The following is a 21128-nucleotide window of genomic DNA, read 5'->3' on the forward strand; positions in this document are numbered from 1 at the left end:
CACTTCCATACATGGCTACACTCCATACAAATACTTTCAGAAACGACTTCCTGACACTTAAATCTATACTCGATGTCAACAAATTCCTCTTCTTGAGAAACGCTTTCCTTGCCATTGCCAGTCTACATTTTATATCCTCTCTACTTCGACCATCATCGGTTATTTTACTCCCTAAATAGCAAAACTCCTTTACTACTTTAAGTGTCTCATTTCCTAATCTAATTCCCTCAGCATCACCCGACTTAATTTGACTACATTCCATTATCCTCGTTTTGCTTTTGTTGATGTTCATCTTATATCCTCCTTTCAAGACACTGTCCATTCCGTTCAACTGCTCTTCCAAGTCCTTTGCTGTCTCTGACAGAATTACAATGTCATCGGCGAACCTCAAAGTTTTTACTTCTTCTCCATGAATTTTAATACCTACTCCGAATTTTTCTTTTGTTTCCTTTACTGCTTGCTCAATATACAGATTGAATAACATCGGGGAGAGGCTACAACCCTGTCTTACTCCTTTCCCAACCACTGCTTCCCTTTCATGCCCCTCGACTCTTATAACTGCCATCTGGTTTCTGTACAAATTGTAAATAGCCTTTCGCTCCCTGTATTTTACCCCTGCCACCTTCAGAATTTGAAAGAGAGTATTCCAATTAACATTGTCAAAAGCTTTCTCTAAGTCTACAAATGCTAGAAACGTAGGTTTGCCTTTTCTTAATCTTTCTTCCAAGATAAGTCGTAAGGTCAGTATTGCCTCACGTGTTCCAACATTTCTACGGAATCCAAACTGATCTTCCCCGAGGTCGGCTTCTATCAGTTTTTCCATTCGTCTGTAAAGAATTCGCGTTAGTATTTTGCAGCTGTGACTTATTAAACTGATAGTTCGGTAATTTTCACATCTGTCAACACCTGCTTTCTTTGGGATTGGAATTATTATATTCTTCTTGAAGTCTGAGGGTATTTCGCCTGTCTCATACATCGTGCTCACCAGATGGTAGAGTTTTGTCATGACTGGCTCTCCCGAGGCCATCAGTAGTTCAAATGGAATGTTGTCTACTCCTGGGGCCTTGTTTCGACTCAGGTCTTTCAGTGCTCTGTCAAACTCTTCACGCAGTATCTTATCTCCCATTTCGTCTTCATCTACATCCTCTTCCAGTTCCATAATATTGTCCTCAAGTACATCGCCCTTGTATAAACCCTCTATATACTCCTTCCACCTTTCTGCCTTCCCTTCTTTGCTTAGAACTGGGTTGCCATCTGAGCTCTTGATATTCATACAAGTGGTTCTCTTCTCTCCAAAGGTCTCTTTAATTTTCCTGTAGGCAGTATCTATCTTCCCCCTAGTGAGACAAGCCTCTACATCCTTACATTTGTCCTCTAGCCATCCCTGCTTAGCCATTTTGCACTTCCTGTCGATTTCATTTTTGAGACGTCTGTATTCCTTTTTGCCTGCTTCATTTACTGCATTTTTGTATTTTCTCCTTTCATCAATTAAATTCAATATTTCTTCTGTTACCCAAGGATTTCTATTAGCCCTCGTCTTTTTACCTACTTGATCCTCTGCTGCCTTCACTACTTCATCTCTCAGAGCTACCCATTCTTCTTCTACTGTATTTCTTTCCCCCATTCCTGTCAATTGTTCCCTTATGCTCTCCCTGAAACTCTCTACAACCTCTGGTTCTTTCAGTTTATCCAGGTCCCATCTCCTTAAATTCCCACCTTTTTGCAGTTTCTTCAGTTTCAATCTGCAGTTCATAACCAATAGATTGTGGTCAGAATCCACATCTGCCCCAGGAAATGTCTTACAATTTAAAACCTGGTTCCTAAATCTCTGTCTTACCATTATATAATCTATCTGATACCTACTAGTATCTCCGGGATTCTTCCACGTATACAACCTTCTTTTATGATTCTTGAACCAAGTGTTGGCTATGATTAAGTTATGCTCTGTGCAAAATTCTACAAGGCGGCTTCCTCTTTCATTCCTTCCCCCCAATCCATATTCACCTACTATGTTTCCTTCTCTCCCTTTTCCTACTGACGAATTCCAGTCACCCATGACTATTAAATTTTCGTCTCCTTTCACTACCTGAATAATTTCTTTTATCTCGTCATACATTTCATCTATTTCTTCATCATCTGCAGCGGTAGTTGGCATATAAACTTGTACTACTGTAGTAGGCATGGGCTTTGTGTCTATCTTGGCCACAATAATGCGTTCACTATGCTGTTTGTAGTAGCTAACCCGCACTCCTATTTTTTTATTCATTATTAAACCTACTCCTGCATTACCCCTATTTGATTTTGTATTTATAACCCTGTAATCACCTGACCAAAAGTCTTGTTCCTCCTGCCACCGAACTTCACTAATTCCCACTATATCTAACTTTAACCTATCCATTTCCCTTTTTAAATTTTCTAACCTACCTGCCCGATTAAGGGATCTGACATTCCACGCTCCGATCCGCAGAACGCCAGTTTTCTTTCTCCTGATAACGACGTCCTCCTGAGTAGTCCCCGCCCGGAGATCCGAATGGGGGACTATTTTACCTCCGGAATATTTTACCCAAGAGGACGCCATCATCATTTAATCATACAGTAGAGCTGCATGTCCTCGGGAAAAATTACGGCTGTAGTTTCCCCTTGCTTTCAGCCGTTCGCAGTACCAGCACAGCAAGGCCGTTTTGGTTGATGTTACAAGGCCAGATCAGTCAAAAACTCTACTAATAGTACATTATTTTCTCTCACAGGATCCTTACCCCGGGGAGCTTAAATCACAGGTGATATCATTGAGCTCTGCACTGGTTACATGGTAATCATCTGCTTAAGAGTCCTGTACCAGTTCTGACACTCCTCTCCTGTGGACTGCTACCCAGCTATAAGACCTTCCACATTTTCTTAATACTTCCCTTTCGTGCCTTGGCATCTTATGCTATTTAGTGTTAGACAGCATCTGAATTTGTTCATTTGTCAAGTCTCGAAAGCACAGCGATAGCTCGACTGAAGCTTTCAGATGTGTTGTGTCTACAGGATCTTTTCACTGATTTGGAAGGTTTGACTTTAATCATGTCTTCCAATATAAAGATTAAAGATTAGATGCCATTGTGTAACAGTAGTGACAATCACTCAATTTACAGAAGTGGCCTGTGTCATTTGCTATGCTTTGTGTGAATATATTAGTTATATGTTGTACACGTGTGTCCAAGCAAGCAGAAGTTCATTAAAAAGACAGCTAATATGTTCCCTTTATCATAAGATGTTAGCAAACTGCATTAAAACTGACTGCTGCACTTTGCTTGTCAATTAAGATTCACCGAATAATTATAAATTACAGGTGAAAATGATGTGGAGTACTCCCTGACCCAACCACTGTTGTTCAGAGATCGTGAAACAACACCAAGTGGGACATTAGGAACAGCAGGGTGAGTTCGTGCTTTTGTGTGTATCTACAACATATTATGTCAAAACTGTATTTTAGATGAATGTAATAGCCATTTCAAACCTAATTGTATCATCACCACACACACACACACACACACACACACACACACACACACACATATTTCTTTAGAAAGAGGGTGCTAGTAGGTTGAGTGCTGCAGACCAGTCTTCCAATAACCAATGAGTGATTTTCAATTGTAGCTCAGATGTAAACTATTGTTCAAGACATTTCATTAACAGCATAACACAATATTCTCAAGTAAACAATGGAAAAGGTTATGGTCCGTAGTGATTCTTTTTCTCCTTTGCTTCTTATTCAGTCAATGGCAGCAACGAGAACGCTCTTCAAAAGTGAGAAATAGTTCAGAATATATTAGTACAAACAGCTGTTATAATTTTGTTGCATCATTATCATTCATTGATGCAAACTAGTTAGTACTTTAACATAATGTTGTGATTGACTTTTCATATTGGTTAACGGTAGAAATCAAACATAGCTCTCAGGCTCCATTTTCTTGCTTCACTGCCCGTTTTGCCAAGTGTGTTTTTTTGCACCAGGCTGGCAACACATTTGCCCTGTGTTAAAAGTGAAAACTCACATGAACAGACTTAGTGGATCAGCTTAGTATGCAGAGACAGTAGCAATGCAGCAGTTGCATGGAACAAAAAGTGAGAAGCCAAATACTGAAGGATCTAATTCGTATGCTTCATCTCTTTAAAATCGATATTCTGGTAAATGTTCTGCTTTCTGAGTAGAAAATGCAGATGATTATAATTAAACTTTTGCTACTTGAGAGAGCCCCATGAAAAATGAGTGATTATAGGACAACGAAACTTTGTGGAAACATCTGTAAAGCCACACAGAAGAGAAATAATGAATAACCCATTGAGAGGAACACATTTTAATTTCCACGTGGGAAGGTTACATTTGTTAATTGTGTGCCATGTTTTTGATCCAGGTTACAAACTGCTCAATGTGACAACTGATTAAGGTCTTTGGTGTGACGTCATAAGCGAGTCACTGCATGTGAGATCGCTCTCTAAGTTTTCATATATTTTTAGGTTTCAGATACATATTTTAACGGTTTTTGTGATAATATTTACTATATAAGTGACGTATTAGTGGTTTCTTCATTCACCTCTGCCTTTCTTGTGTTGTGACCTGATATTTGTGAGTGTTTTGTATCGAGCAGCTTAACCTCTTGCCTGTGTTTACATTCCGTGCTGACCAGTTGCAGCTGTAGCGGCGCATCGAAAGCTAAGTACTAATTAATTGTTTGTGTATAGTGGTTTATTTAGGAACTTTAGTAGTCTTCAACCGATGTTTTTTGTGTTTTCTGGTGAAATAATTTCAGAAGAACCTTTTGGGAACTGTTTTCAGCTTCGTTACTGTGTCATTAGATGTTTGATTCTCTTTCTGTATTAGTCTTTTGTTATATTCACATTTGTTGTTTATTAATACTGTTAATAATAGTAGTTACTTCCCTTGTAGAGTAAGTTTGTGATCATTGTAGTCAGGTTTTTAACATCATCTTATTGTAGTAGCGGAACTTAGAAAAAGTAAAATTTTACCATGAGTGTGAAGTGTGGGCTTTGCCGTAGGTTCGTGAGTAGTGGATTGCGGTGTGAGACTTGTTTGAAGTATTTTCACTGGGGGGAATGCAGTGGGGAAGCCAGTGGGCATTCTGGTGAGATTCTCTCCTGGAACTTTAGGTTATGTAGCAAGAGTAAATTGATAGAGGAGCAGGAGCGTAGGATCTGTGCCCTTCAGGTGCAGTTGAAAAACGCACAGGAGGAGCTAGATAGGATGAGGAGGGAGAAGGGGGTTGGGGAATGGGAGCTGGCTGTTGGCAAGAGATCTGCTAGGAGAAGATGATTTTCAGATAGTTTTACTATTGGTGTTTACAATAGATATGACCAACTGTCAGAGTCTAGTGGAGAGGAATCTCTAGTAGCTGTAGATGTAGGAAGTATGCAGCATACCTCAGTAGTTACTGTGCCTAGAACAGTTGCAAAGTCGAAGAGGAAGAAGAAGATTCTGCTGTTAGGTAGTTCTCATGGCAGAGGTGTAGGCCAGCAGTTGCAGGAAGTGCTGGGGAGTGAGTACCAGGTCACCAGCATTGTGAAGCCTAATGCAGGGTTGGCTCAGGTGACTGTTAACATAGGGGGGTTATGTAGGGATTTTACTAAAGAGGATCAGGTAGTGATTGTTGGTGGGGCTGGTAATAGTATTGATAGGGATGGGGAGTATAACATAGATGGTGACCTGGAAAAGATAGCCACTCAGACTGGCAACACGAATGTGCATTTCATGGAACTGTTTCAGTGTCACGATCGGACTCATCTTAATACAGCCATCAGGCATAATAACATGAGACTTGGGGGTGCGCTGATGACAGAAAGCATGGGTCACATTTCAGTGGTGTCAGTGTAGTCTATCAGCAGGACGGGTTTCACTAGACACGGCCTGCACCTCAACAGGTATGGGAAGGGGAGGTTGGCAAAGCTTATAGGTGACAGCATAGGTGGGGTTGGTGGGATCACTCATGGGAAAATTCCTGCAGTAGTGGGTGTTAGAGCTGCACCATTTTTAAAATTGAAGTCAGCTGATAGGTATTCCTGCTTAAGGGAAGTCTCTCTAACAAGGGAATCACTTTTGACAAAGCTTAGGTATCCGAGTAATCACGGAATTAGTATATTTCATCAAAATATACAAGGTATTAGAGATAAAGTTAGTGAACTGCTTATAGATGTTGACTCTGAAATTATTGGTATATCTGAACACTTCTTAAATAAGGAGATAATTCAGAGGCTTCCTTTACCAGGATACAGGTTGGCTGGCTGCTTTTCGAGGAGCTCTTTGCGGTGTGGGGGAGTAGCCATGTATGTGAAAAATGGCATCGCATTTGAGTCAATTGATGTTTCAAAGTACTGCACTGAAAAGGTGTTTGAATGTTGTGCAGGTGTGGTTAAATTTAACGGAGCTAAACTTGTAACTGTTGTTATTTATAGATCCCCAGGCTCCGATTTCACAACATTTTTGCTAAAGCTAGAGGAGGTTCTTGGTTCACTTTATAGGAAATACAAAAAGTTAGTTATATGTGGTGACTTCAATATTAATTGTACAAGTGATTGTGCAAGGAAGAGGATGCTGGTAGACCTCTTTAATTCGTATTATCTTATGCAAACCGTATTCTTTCCAACGAGAGTGCAAGGGAACAGTAGAACAACCATAGACAACATTTTTGTTCATTCCTCATTACTAGAAGGGCATTCTGTTAGCAAAAAGGTGAATGGCCTTTCAGATCATGATGCGCAAATTTTAACTTTAAAAGATTTTTATGCTGCAACACGTGTTAAATATAGTCATCAGCTGTTCAGGAAAGCTGATCCAGTTGCTGTAGAGACCTTTCTAAACCTTATAAAGGAACAAGAGTGGCGAGATGTTTATAGCGCTGATACAGTAGATGATAAATATAATGCTTTTCTCAAGACTTTTCTCATGCTCTTTGAAAGTTGCTTTCCGTTACAACGTTTAAAACAGGGTACTAGCACAAACAGGCAGCCTGGGTGGCTGACTAGAGGGATAAGAATATCTTGTAGAACAAAGTGGCAATTATATCAGAACGTTAGAAACAGTCAAAATCTAAATGCAGCAGCCCATTCAAACAGCATTGTAAGCTGCTTAAAAATGTTATTAGGAAGGCAAAAAGTATGTGGTATGCAGATAGAATAGCTAAGTCTCAGGATAAAATTAAAACCATATGGTCAGTCTTAAAGGAAGTTGCTGGTCTGCAGAGACAGGTCGAGGATATAGAATCGGTGCGTAGTGGGAATGTCCATGTTACTGATAAGTCGCATATATGTACAGTATTTAATAATCACTTTCTGAATATAGCAGGTGAACTAAATAGAAACCTAGTCCCAACAGGGAATCATATAATGCTCTTAGAAAAAAGTGTTCCAAGACTGTTACCTGAAATGCTCCTCCATGATACTGACAAGAGGGAGATTGAGTTAATAATTAAATCACTAAAGACCAAGAACTCTCATGGATATGACGGGGTATCTAGCAGAATACTGAAGTATTGTTTTACGTATGTTAGCCCAGTTCTCAGCCATATCTGTAACTTTTCCTTTAGGAGTGGTCGGTTTCCTGACCGATTAAAGTGCTCGATAGTGAAGCCACTTTATAAAAAGGGAGACATTGATAATGTTGACAATTTTAGACCTATTTCTATGCCATCGGTGTTTGCTAAAGTTATCGAGAAGGTTGTATATACAAGGTTACTGGAGCATTTAAATTCACTTAATTTGCTGTCAGATGTTCAGTTTGGTTTTAGAAATGGTTTAACAACTGAAAATGCTATATTCTCTTTTCTCTGTGAGGTTTTGGCCGGATTAAATAAAAGGTTGCGACCGCTAGGTATTTTCTTTGATTTAACGAAGGCTTTTGACTGTGTTGACCACAAAATATTACTGCAGAAGTTGGACCATTATGGAGTAAAGGGAGTAGCTTACAATTGGTTCGCCTCTTAAGGTTGCGACCGCTAGGTATTTTCTTTGATTTAACGAAGGCTTTTGACTGTGTTGACCACAAAATATTACTGCAGAAGTTGGACCATTATGGAGTAAAGGGAGTAGCTTACAATTGGTTCGCCTCTTACTTTAAGAACAGAAAGCAGAGGGTAATTCTCCGCAATATTGAGAGTGGTAGTGATGTTCAGTCCCAATGGGGCACTGTTAAGTGGGGCGTTCCCCAAGGGTCGGTGCTGGGGCCACTGCTGTTTCTTATTTATATAAATGATATGCTTTCTAGTATTACAGGTGATTCAAAAATATTTCTGTTTGCTGATGACACCAGCTTGATAGTGAAGGATCTTGTGTGTAATATTGAAACAGTAACAAATAATTTAGTTCATGAAATAAGTTCGTGGCTTGTGGAAAATAATTTGATGCTAAATCACAGTAAGACTCAGTTTTTACAGTTTCTAACTCACAATTCAACAAGAACCGATATTTTGATCAGACAGAATGGGCATGTTATAAGCGAGACGGAACAGTTCAAATTCCTAGGCGTTCGGATAGATAGTAAGCTGTTGTGGAAAGCCCATGTCCAGGATCTTGTTCAGAAACTAAATGCTGCTTTATTTACCATTAGAACAGTATCTGAAATAAGTGACACTTCAACACGAAAAGTAGTCTACTTCGCATATTTTCATACGCTTATGTCGTATGGTATTATTTTTTGGGGTAATTCTTCTGATTCAAAAAGGGTATTTTTGGCTCAAAAACGGGCTGTTCGAGCTATATGTGGTGTAAGTTCGAGAACCTCTTGTCGATCCCTATTCAAAAATATGGGAATTCTGACATTGCCCTCACAGTATATATTTTCTTTAATGTCATTTGTTGTTAGCAATATTAGCCTATTCCCAAGAATTAGCAGCTTTCACTCAATTAATACTAGGCAGAAATCAAATCTGCATGTAGAATGCACTTCCTTGACTCTTATGCAGAAAGGAGTGCAGTATTCTGCTGCATCCATTTTCAATAAGCTACCACAAGAACTCAAAAATCTTAGCAGTAGCCCAAACTCTTTTAAGTCTAAACTGAAGTGTTTCCTCATGGCTCACTCCTTCTATTCTGTCGAGGAGCTCCTGGAAGAGCTAAAAAATTAAGCAAATTCCAGTGTTACATTGTTGATTGTCTTCATTTAAACTTACGACTTGTCACCTGAATATGTTTTTTTTTTTTTTTTTTTTATTTCATTTTATCTGTTTCTAATATCGTGTTATAATTACATGTATTGACTCTTTCCATGACCATGGAGACTTCTCCTTAATTTGGTCCCACGGAACAATAAATAAATAAATAAATAAATAAAAAATAAAAAAAACAACCATCTCAGCATGTAACTTCACACGGACACCATTTCGCAATTGTTCACAGCACTTTTCAAAAGTGGACTACGGCGTGTTCTGCTGTTGTGACGGAGCTCGTGCACTACTTGAAGGTAACAGTTTGTGTCCAGCATTCTCAGCCATGACGACAGTAACTATTCCACAATTTGTGGTGCATTTGGCTGTCGGCCACTCACAAGGGCATTTCCCAAACTGCTAGTTAATTAAAATTCCTGAATCATGTTCTTAAACAACGGTGTGGAAAGAGGACCTCTCTGTATTCCTTGAATGTGTTGATACTTGCAAAGAGCAGCAACACTCATGCTGTTGTTATGATACATCAGATTCATGAGTAAAACTCAGCTCACCTTGTCCAGACCTAGATTGACTTTCTGCAACTGTAATGCTCACTGATGCTTGTGTTTCAACCTTACATAGCCGTACCAATATCAGCACCTAATGACAAGTGATGACACTAACCCAACTAACAATGCAAATCCTCCAGTGCACAGTCTGAACATCATCATTCCTATGAAGTTGGGTACCCATACGGTAAATAGTGTTGTTTGCATTGGCTCAAGTGGTGAAAGCTTAATTATAACAACCCTTTATGGGAACATGGTTTACACGTGTGCGTGCGTGCGTACGTGCGTACGTGCATGCGTGCATGTAATCAATGAATTCAAAACATTCATGCCATCTGTCATCAGAGCTTCTGTAGTGTTGTTTGAAATCCCACATATGACTCCAGCCAGAGAGTATACTCTGATAGCAGTACGCAACTCTTGTGAAAAATTTGGTGATATAGTGCTCTGCAGATTAACTCTGAAATGTTTATTGGTGGATCTAGATTAATACTCTGGACTTCTAAACTATTAAATCGGTGTAAGGCATTCCCTACACTGATGCTGCAGAAACTGCATTGCAACTGTTGCAGAGTTTAAAATTGCACATAAAATCACCATACTTTAAGTTCTCATAGAGACAGATGTAATTTATGGGCTTTACTTAAGTAATCAACTCCATCTTCCACACCTCCTCCCCTTTTCCCTCCACCCCTTCCCCAGGGGGCATGCCACACTTTGGCAGGATCACGCTTGGCGACCACAAGGCCGCAGCCTTTGCAGCATCTTTTCTCTTCCATGCTGCATGTCTATCCTCTTGCTGTCCTTTTTCCCCTCCCATGGGCAACAAGTATGGGAAGTTTTTGGAAATGTGTTCTGCATTTTCAGTAACCAAGTATCAGAAAATTCTCTCCACTGTGTTTTGTTCCTTTTTTCTTTCTTCATTCCCCTTCTTCAATCCTTCCCCGCTTCAATGTTTGAGGTTCCTCTTTTTCTTCTTCCTCCCTATGGACTCCTGAACACCAGCCCATGTGTCTGCCATGTAATAGGTGCCTGGGTAATTGTGTAATTCCCAGCTCTGGGTTGACAGGTAGGGTTCACATGTATCCCCTCGTACAGGCCAGGCCCGAGGGGAGGTGATTGCCTGAGCCGCTACCTTCCCAAATTGCCAACTGTTCTCCCTGTCAGGTGTTTGGGATTTATGACCTGAGGTGTGAAGAATCACCTAACTTCAGTGTGCTGCCTTCTGAGGACCCCCCCCCCCTTCCGGTTCGAAGGAGTGCGCCAGTTGCACCATGGTTCCTGGTGGTTTCACGTACTGAAGATGGTCAGTCCTTTGCTACGGTAAATCTATTTATTATTCAGAAAGGTGTTGATGCAATTGTCAGCCTCGTGAAATCCTGCTCTAACTTATGCAATGGCACTTTGCTTTTGGAGACTACTTCTGGTTCTCAAGCACAACTGCTAATTGCCGCTTCACTGCTTCACAGCTATCCTGTTCATGTCAAGGCCCATCGCATGCTGAATTCTTCCTGTGGTGTTATTCGCACTACGGTGCTCAATGGTCTGACAGAGACAGAAATCCAAATGTATCTCTCTGATCTGAGTGTCATTGCAGTCCATCAGGTGACAAAAGAGATAGATGCCTCCTTAGTAGCCACATGCACTCTTTTTCTTCCATTGAATATCAAACCAGGTTATGAAGTTATCACAGTCTGATCATACATTCTGAAGCCGATGTGCTGCTACCAGCATCATTGTTACAACCACACTCGAATGTCCTGTTGTCACCCGGCCAAATGTGTATTCTGTGGTGGGGATGCTCATGGGGGTGATAGTCCGCCTCCTGCTCCCCGCTGTATCAATTGTAATAGTGACAACGCCGGCGCCTCTTGAAATTTCCCCATGTATCTCGATGAGCAGGCTGTCCAGGAGATCCAGGTGAAGGAAAAAGTGCCTTACCCCGTCACTTGCAAATTGTTTGCCAGTCGCAGACCCTGTGTTCTACCATCTAGCATTTACAGTACTGTTCTTGTTACATCTTGCTCCATGAAGGACATGGCCACGCAGATATGTGACCTGAAATTCACCACCGCAGTTGCAAAATCACCTAGCATCATGGTAGCATCCCTGTCTCCTCCTACAGCTGTGCAACAAGCCACCAAACTTTCTCCTCACAGGGCAAAGTCATGTGCTACACAGCATGGCAAGGCAGACTGGACAGCAGGAATACTCCCACGACTTCTTATGTCCCTCCAGCCGACAAACATCTGACTCTTCCTCTGCCAACTGGAAAGGCTCCAAGAAGTCAAACAAAGGCAAACAGTCATTTCCGCCACTGACTCTGTGATCCTCTTCGACGGTGTCACCATGTGATACCCTTGCCTGGGCGATCTCCAGGTCGTCGGTGTGCACTGCCAACCATTTCTCTGCCCTGGACTCTGCAGACTGACAGAAGGAAAGTGCCAACACCTCTGTAGACCTCATGAAGCAGGACCCTCCAGCCTCTGCTTCCTGTAGCAGTGAGTCTTCAAAGGCTGGCTCTCGGCAGCCTCTGTGGTGACACCCCTACAGTTTTTCCCTCCTCCCTTTTCCTCATCATGACTCTTCTCCAGTGGTACATTTGTAGTCCTCGATCCAACAAAGAGAACTTATGGCTGCTCTTAGAATCACAGCGTCTGCATGTTCTCTGCCTCCAAGAAACAAAATTGTGTCTCCATGACTGCTTTGAGCTCTCACATTTCTTATCAATCCACTTCGACCTTTCCCCCCAAGGACAGCATTCCATCTCATGGGGGAGTCATGCTGGTCATCTGGGATGACGTTCATAGTCAATCTATCTCCTTGACTACCCAGCTTCGAGCTGTTTCAGTCCACATTTTCTTTCCACTCTTGACCTTTTCCCTCTGTACTGTTTACATCCCTCCATCATTCCATGTCACCAGACAGACTTCCTCCAGCTTATTGGACAACTCCCTCACCTGTTTCTGCTGCTCAGTGACTTTAATGCACACCATCCCCTTTGGGGCTCTCCCAGAACCTGTCAGGGAGGTTCCCTCTTGGCCGACCTTCTCAATTGACTTAAGCACCTCTGCCTTAACACCTTAGCACCCACGTTAACTTTCACACTCCACACACACCTATTCCCATTTGGACCTCTTCTCCTGCAATATCCAGCTTGCCTATCATCTCGAGTTGTCCATTCTCTCTCTCTCTCTCTCTCTCTCTCTCTCTCTCTCTGTATATATATATATATATATATATTCAGCGACCATACCCTGTGTTCTCTCCATTTGCTGACGCCTACCCCACCTATGTGCACACCCAAATGTCAGCTTTCTAAGGCCCACTTGAGGCTTTACTCTTCCATGGTGATCTTTGATGAACATCATTTTCCCAGTTGTGATGTCCAGGTAGAATATCTTACAAACATTATTGTTATTACTGCAGAACGTGCCATTCCTCACACTTGCTCGTTATCGTTCCATGTCACAGTCCCTTGGTGGACTGAGGCGTGCCATGATGCAATTCACGCGCAAAAACGTCCTCTCTGCGTTTTTAACCGTCATCCTATGATGGCCGACTGCATTCTTTATAAACAGTTGTGTGCACAGTGTCATCGTGTTCTTCGCAGTTGCCATTCCCCAATTTCCGGCCTGTCAGTAGCAGATTATGTCATAGTGGACTGTCTCCTACACCTTGGGTCGCTATTTTGTGGAAATTTCGAACTCCACCCATCACCACCTTGCCTTTCTCCATCGGAAACAACTGGAGCAGGCTCAGGCGATACCCTTCTCTTCTCAGAATCATGAGTGCTAAAATGCCACTTTTACTATGAGGGAGCTAGATCATGCTCTCGCTTCATCGCGATCCTTCACCCCAGGTCCGGACAGTGTTCACATTCAAATGTTGCAAGACCTCCCTCTTGCATGTAAGCAATTTTTCCTTCATATGTGCTGTTGCATCTGGGCAGATAAAACGTGTTTCAGTTCTGATTAAAACAGCATCCTCTGCTCAGTCACGGGCACTGTTGTTCTGTGACAAGCTGGATGACATTCTTGTAATTGTCATCCTCTTGACAGCCTCACTGTTGGTACATGGTATCATTATCCACCATGATCTCCTTTTACAGACTTATGACGACATACATACCAATTTTTGAGTGACTGGGTGTGCATTTCGTCTCTCATGTCCACGGGGAATCAAAGGTCAATAGTGTTGATAATGGGGCCTTCCTCTTGGCCTTTGAAGATAGTTTTTTGCCTGAAAGGTCAAGGTGATGGTGTACTGATGTGATGTGAAACTGTATGCGGTGCCACAGATGCGCGAGATTCAGGCACATGTCTTCACATTGTAACACTAGCCGCATCTGTAGGGATTGTGGACTTCAGTTGTACATGAATGTTCAACACACATCTATTTCCATTGTGGGGAGTACCATTCACCCTGTTCACTGGCCTGTACTGTTTACAAGCAGAGAATAAAATCGAAGAATGGAAGACTCTTGACCAACTAACGTGTCAAGAGGCCAGGGATACGTTCCATTGTACCAGTTGTTAGGATTTCTTCCCGTTCCAGTCATGAATGGAACACATGGAAAAGATTGTTTGAATGGCTCGGTGCATGCAGCAATTAATCTAATCGTATCCTCAGAGTGGTCTACCCAATGGGAGGCCCTAGCCATACGGCATTTCCATTTACCATCCCTATGTTAGCAATATGTAGAGGATTGTAGTATATTCCTAGAGTCATCATTTAAAGCCTTTCTTGAACTCTGTTGGTAGACTTTCTTTGGATAAATTTACGTCTATCTTCAAGAGTCTTTCAGTTCAGTTCCAACAGTGTCTCCGTGACACTCTGCCATGGATTAAGTAAATCATTCATGTTGCCCTCCTGTGTATATGTTCAATATACCCTGGTTAGTCCTATTTGGTATGGGTTCCACACACACGAGCAGTATTCTACAACCAGTTGCATGAGTAATTTGTAAGCAGTCTCCTTTGTAGACCTATAGCACTTCTCCAATATTCTAGCCATAAACCAAAGTTTGCCACGTGCTCAACCAACAGCTGAGCCTGTGTGATCATTCCATTTCATATCCCTACAAAGTGTTACACACAGGTATTTTTACAAGTTGGTGATTCCAGCTGTGACTCAGTGATGTTATAGTCACAGGGTACTACATATTTTCGTTTTGTGAAGTGTACAGTTTAACATTTCTGAACATTTAATGCAAGTTGCCAATCTTCACACCACTTTGAAATCATCTAATGAATCTTTGTGTAGCATCTTCCAGGCAATACTTCATTGGAGATAACTGAATCGTCTACAAAAACTGAGGTCGGTATTAATATACTAGACGAACAGCAAGGGTCTCAACACACTTCCCAGAGGCTCACCCAAAGTTACTTCTTTTTGATGATGTCTCTCCGTCCAAGATAACATGCTGTGCCTTCCTTACCGAAAAGCCTTCTGTCCAGTCACAAATTTCACTTGATACCCCATATGATCATACTTTTGACAATAAGCATAGATGTGGTACTGAGTCAAATGCTGTTTGGAAATCAAGAAATGCTGCATCTACCTGACTGCCTTGGTCCAAAGCTTTCAGCATGTCATGTAAAAAATGTGCAAGTTGGGTTCCACATGATTAATGTTTTCAGAATTCATGCTCGTTGGCATGCAGGAGGTCATTCTGATTGAGATACCTCATTATATCTGAGCTCAGAATATGTTCTGAGATTCTACAACAAATAGATGTCAGTGATATTGGACAGTACTTTGATGGATCACTTCTACTAAGCTTCTTGTAGACAGGTGAGACCTGTGCTTTTCTCTAATAATTGGGGCCAGTTCCCCCTCCCCTGAGGGATCTGTGATAAGGTTATAGTTAAAAGATGAGCTAAGGCAGCTGCAAAATCAATATACAAGGTCCGGCAGAAAAACCTCCCCTTTAAGGAAAGCTAATAAAAACAAAACCAAATAAGGTAGAACAATTTTATTTATACTGAATAAAAGTACATATTATGCCATTTTAGAAAATACTCTTATGGTCTTACTTTTTAAATAAAACATCCCTTAAATGGCTTCCTGCACTGTCGACACACTGATTGAGTCTTTCCCTGAAGTTATTCATTACTCTTTGAGTCATTTCAGGTGGAATAGCTTCAACCTCTTGTGTAATTGCTTCTTTCAGGGTTCGTAAAGATTGTGGACGTTGTTCATAAACTTTTGCTTTTAAATAGCCCCAAAGAAAGAAATCATAGGGCGTTAAGTCCGGCGATCGTGGGGGCCAGCCAATGTCCCCACGCAACGAGATCACATGTCCAGGAAACATTTCCTTCACCAATGCCAGTGACTGCCGCGCTGTGTGGGCTGTAGCACCATCTTGCTGGAACCACACGTTCTCTATTTCACCAAAAAGCTCCCTTAGTTGCGGTTGGAGAAAGTCGCGGAGCATGGCACAATAGCGTTCACTGTTGACGGTTAAATTCCAGTCATTTTCTTCGAAAAAGTAAGGACCGATCACTCCGGAATTGTAAACAGCACACCATACTGTTACTTTAGGGCTATGAAGTGGTCGTTGATGAAGTTCTTGGGGATTGTGTTCACACCAGTACCTGCAATTTTGGCTGTTCACTGTTCCGGCAAGGTGAAAGTGTGCTTCATCAGAAAAAATCACAATATCGTTGGGACAAATGTTCCGAAGAAGGTCTTGGCACAAACTTACACGGACACCACAGTCTCGTTCACTCAGTTCCTGCGTAGTTACAAGTTTGTAAGGATGCATTTTAAGATCTCTTCTCACACTTCGATCAGATATCCGTAATGCTGCCGCATGCTTTTTAGCGGATCGTCGAGGAGATTGTTGAACTGAAGCTCTAACTGCATCAACATTTCCGGGGCCTGTTGCAGTCCGTGGTAGTCCACGTGGTTTCCTTTTTAATGCAGAACCTGTCTCACGAAAGTTAGCAACCCAAGAATAAATTGTTTTCTTATCGGGAACAGGGTCCCGTCGTCCGATCGCAAAGCGAACGTGAAAAGCACGTTGAGTATTAATAGGCGATTCGCCATTTTGAATAAAATCTTCCACTACGAAGGCACAATGTTCACCAGACCACGCCATGGCGTACACTAAAAACGGCACGTAGGCAGCTACTTAACGACGCGCCCCCCACCACTCTGCTCCTTCTACTGTCCGCTGCACGTTACTTTGTAATTGGGGAGTTTTTTATGCCGGACCCTGTAGAATCTGACAGGGCTTCCATTGGCCCCTAGAGCGTTGTTCATTTTTAAGGATTTCAGCCTTTTCTCAACATCACTGACACTAATACTTTTTCATTCATCTTTTCATTGTTAAGAGGATTAAATTGAGACACTCTCCAGGGCTTTCCTGTGTAAAGAAACATTTGGAAATGGAGATAAACATTTCAGTTTTGCTTTGCTGTCCTCAATTTCAGTTCCTGCCCCTTTTGCTAGGGCTGGACACTAACTCTGGTGCCACTAACAGTCTTTACATCTGACCAGAATTTCTGTGAGTTTTGTGTGTATTGTTTGTCAATGTTCTGCTACAATAATTATTGAAGGTACCACACATAGTTCTCTTGACAGAAAAATGCATTTCATTCAGCATCTCTCTATCTATAGCCCTACACTTTGTTTTACACTTATTATGCGGTAATCTCTGCTGCTTTAGAAGTTTCTTTACAGAGACTACATACCGTGGAGGTTCCCTCCCATTATGAACTGCTCTACTAGGTACATATCTATCCAGTGCATGGTCAATTATTCTTTCAAACTTTAGTGATAGTTCTTCTACAAGTTCCTGCTGTGTGCTGTATGTTTCAACTTCTTCTTTGAGGTATGACACTACTAATTTTTTATCTAGTTTTCTGAGCATGTATATCTGTTTGCTTGTTTTAGTTGTTCTTTGTACTTTGGTAATCAGGAGTGGGGTTACTAACTACATGTTGTGGATAGTTTTTAGGGAAGGCATTTAATAATGTTTCACAGGATATCTTATCACACATACCACCAACAAAACTAATTTTCCCAATTAATTGTTAGATAATTAGTCTCTCCACTAATGATTACAATACAATAGAACTGACATTTTCTCTAAAGTTTTCAGTTACATCAGGAGATGAGTCTGGTGGGCGATAGAAGGTCCAGTTATCATTTTATGCCCACACCTGATACTGAGTTTTGTCCAAATAATCTCACATGCAGCTTCAATTTCTAGCTCAGTGGGTTTGAGTTTCTTGTTTGTTGTGACAAATATGCCTCCTCCATTTCCCATTTGGCTATCCTTTCAATATAAACTTAAATTTTCCCCAAAAACCTCACTGCTGTCAATTTCAGGTTTCAGCCAGCTTTCTGTGCCCAGTATTATGTGAGCTTCACTACTTTTCACAAGTGCTTCAAACTCTGGCACTTTGTTGTGAATGCTTTGGCAGTTAACCATTAGGATTTTAATACTCTCACCTGTTAGAAACATTTCTTTCGATCTTACACTGATACTTCTGTGTTTCCTTACAGGTATCATTATCTGGATTTGGTGGCAAGTTGTCCAATCTAAAAATCCCTTGAGTGCACCCTACACACCTGAGCAGCAGCCTTTTATGTGTAGTGGACACCTGACCCATTTTGGGGTACCCTACAAAGAGTCCTATGGCACAAGTTCAGAAAGTTGCAGCCCAGCTTGTCACAAAACCTTTGGATTCCCTGGTTCAGTTGTTCCACTTGCCTCCAGACCAAAGGGCCACGATCAGTTCTGGGGCAGTGCTGCAAATAGTGAGCTATGTTGAAACTCCATGTACAAGCCTCATCTTCTCAGCCTTCTCTGCCAGTCACTGGAATGACCCAAGAATGACCTCGGAGACCAGATGACAGGCGTCATTTGTTCCAATGTGTGCCACAGTCTGCAGTTGGATGCACCCTGTTGCCTCAGTGGCTGCCGTAAAAGCCTCTTCAACTTGTTGACTGCGGCCCCAGGGCAGTTTCGAGCTGCTTGCAAATGTCAAGCAACTCATCCCACGTTTGAGAACAGTATTCACGGTGGGGCTGCATTTTGTTTGGTGCCATGCATTACAGGACAGTAAACAAATAACTTTAAATTAATCCCGCTGATTATCTTTTAATCTGTTGAGCTAAAAAGTTGCTAATTCTCTAGAAGAATTGAAACAAATACATAGAACAAGATTTCTGTTATGGCAACACAAAAACCTTTGGTAAAAATAACTAGTTTCCCAAAATGTTTCGAAGTTAATTGTAGTTGTCAACAAACTCAGAAACAGAGTAAATATACAATAAATGTAGATAATATATGGGGCTACACTTCTTCAAGGGAAAACGAGAAGTAACACAATGTAACTAAATCACAAACACCGATTTACTACACGGTACTCGTAGATTATGCAAAGGACAATGGTAGCTTCTGAAAATTCTCAAAAACACGTTTATTTGCATTGATATACCATGAAACTGAACTGTGAATCACAAATGCTGATTTGCTACAAAATGTTACACATTCTAAATACTTGTACAGTAACTTCTGTAAGCATCCAGATATTCTCAAAAATAACCTACTGTGCATGGAATTATACAATGAAATTAGATAACAATTGTTTTGAGCGAGGATAAGCCTACTGTTCTCAAAACTTTAAAAGAGAACAATTAAGTCCAAGCCTACAATTGATGATATCAGAAAGAGTTTACTGTGGCACTTGCAAATGTTCTAAATTTCACGGTGTATGACAGTACAAATGGGTATTGACACAGTCAGTGAAAGATAAAGCAGATGCAATGTGAACTGTAAAATATGCAGATCTAGAACTTCACATCTGCACATGAATCTTATACACATAATCTTGCACAAAAGAAAATTCTGAAGTTGGCTTTTATATATAAACAAATGTGAATATTGCATGGATTTTTCACTTAGCTGTTTCTGTTCATATTTCTACCCTGGTGTGCCAAAGAACAACACTACAGCTTGAATTTATCTCAGTCAAAATCACTAAAATGTGCAGCTCCAACAAAGCGCATCTGCCTATTGCAGCCAACAATGCATTACAAGTATTACAAAGATTTATGCTATGACTATGACCACCTCGTCATCTCCAGTGACTGTATCACTGACCTCTGTTTTCTCTGTCAGGGCCCTTGGGGCCAGTTGACTGCACCCTGTCCTCTAGTGGGTTGGGTGTCCTCCTACTGCTCCCCCCCCCTCCCCCCCACCCTCTTTGGGAGTGTCTTCTCCACACCCTCCGGGGACATCAGTCCCCAACACTTGGCCTGAGAAGCAGTGCCCTCCCTTGTCATTTCTTGCCAGGAAGGACCCCCTTCCCAGAAATCTGCTGATCTGCAGCTAGATGCTAGCCAGTGGCTGAAGGAGCCACATGTTGCAGGTTGTAGGACTTCACATTCCTCGTCTGTTTCAGAAACTGGGGCAGACAAGTCCTCACAGACATCAAAATCATCTAAGGAGAGGGAGGACAAGAAGGGGGACAAGTTCTAGTCCTCAAAGGAGGACGTTGTGGTGGCCCCCCTTCCCGCCGAACCCCACATGTTCCACCTTTGTATCCGAGACAGTTTTCCTTGTGGCCCCTGTGCCCATGGATCCTGCCCCCACACACCTTGATTCGGAACCCACACACACCTTTATTCGGAACCAATGTGTATTGATGTTGTCTCCTCACAACCAGTGCCAGGGGTCCCGTAGGCATAATCTGTCTCTTAGGTCCCATCACGCCTCCACAGGATACTGATAGCATGATCCTCCAACAGAACTGTAACAATTTTTTCTGCCAACTGGCTGAGCTACCATGTCTCTTATGCGTTTCCCGTGCTTTCTGCATCACCCTCCAAGGAACTTGGTTCCCAACAATGCAGACCCCTATCCTCCACAGCTATTGGGATTATTTTAAGAATTGCAGTGACTATGAAAGGGTGTCAGGCCGTGTTTGCACATATGTTCTGGACTCTTCTGTGAACACATGCCTCTTGGAATGACATAGGAGGCTGTAGTTGTTCCTGTGAAGATGTCTGGATTTTCCCATCTGTAATGTGCATCTCCCTGCTGATGGTAAAGTGACACAGAACACATTGCCTGCACTGTTTTCTCAGCTTTCTCACCCTTCCTGATATTGGTTGACTTAAGTGCCCATAACTCGTTGAGTGGTAGAACTGTGATCAGTGGCCACGATAAAGCTGTCGAAAATTTTCTCACAGAGCTCGATCTTTGCCTCATGAATTCTAGTGTTCCCAAACATTTCAGTGTAGCATATGGATCGTATTCCACCATTGATCTCTCCACTTTTGCAGCCTAGGTTTTCTCCCCTCCAGCCACTGCAGTGTCCACAATAACATGTGTGACAGTGATCATTTTCAGATCATCTTGACCCTCCCTCGGCATCACTCACTTGGGCAATCAGTTACGTGGGTC

General features: G+C 41.8%; 1 protein-coding gene across 2 annotated transcripts in view; it reads left to right on the top strand.

Annotated features, from left to right (window-relative positions):
* Positions 1-21128, top strand: part of LOC126189875 (E3 ubiquitin-protein ligase TRIM37-like) — a 293715-nt gene that overhangs the window by 141874 nt on the left and 130713 nt on the right. For both annotated transcript variants that reach the window (XM_049930977.1, XM_049930976.1), the window contains exon 11: positions 3332-3419. In XM_049930977.1, the coding sequence (XP_049786934.1) occupies positions 3332-3419 (88 nt within the window). The remainder of the gene's footprint in view (positions 1-3331; positions 3420-21128) is intronic.

The sequence above is a fragment of the Schistocerca cancellata genome, chromosome 1, assembly GCF_023864275.1.
Source record: "Schistocerca cancellata isolate TAMUIC-IGC-003103 chromosome 1, iqSchCanc2.1, whole genome shotgun sequence".
NCBI lineage: Eukaryota > Metazoa > Arthropoda > Insecta > Orthoptera > Acrididae > Schistocerca > Schistocerca cancellata.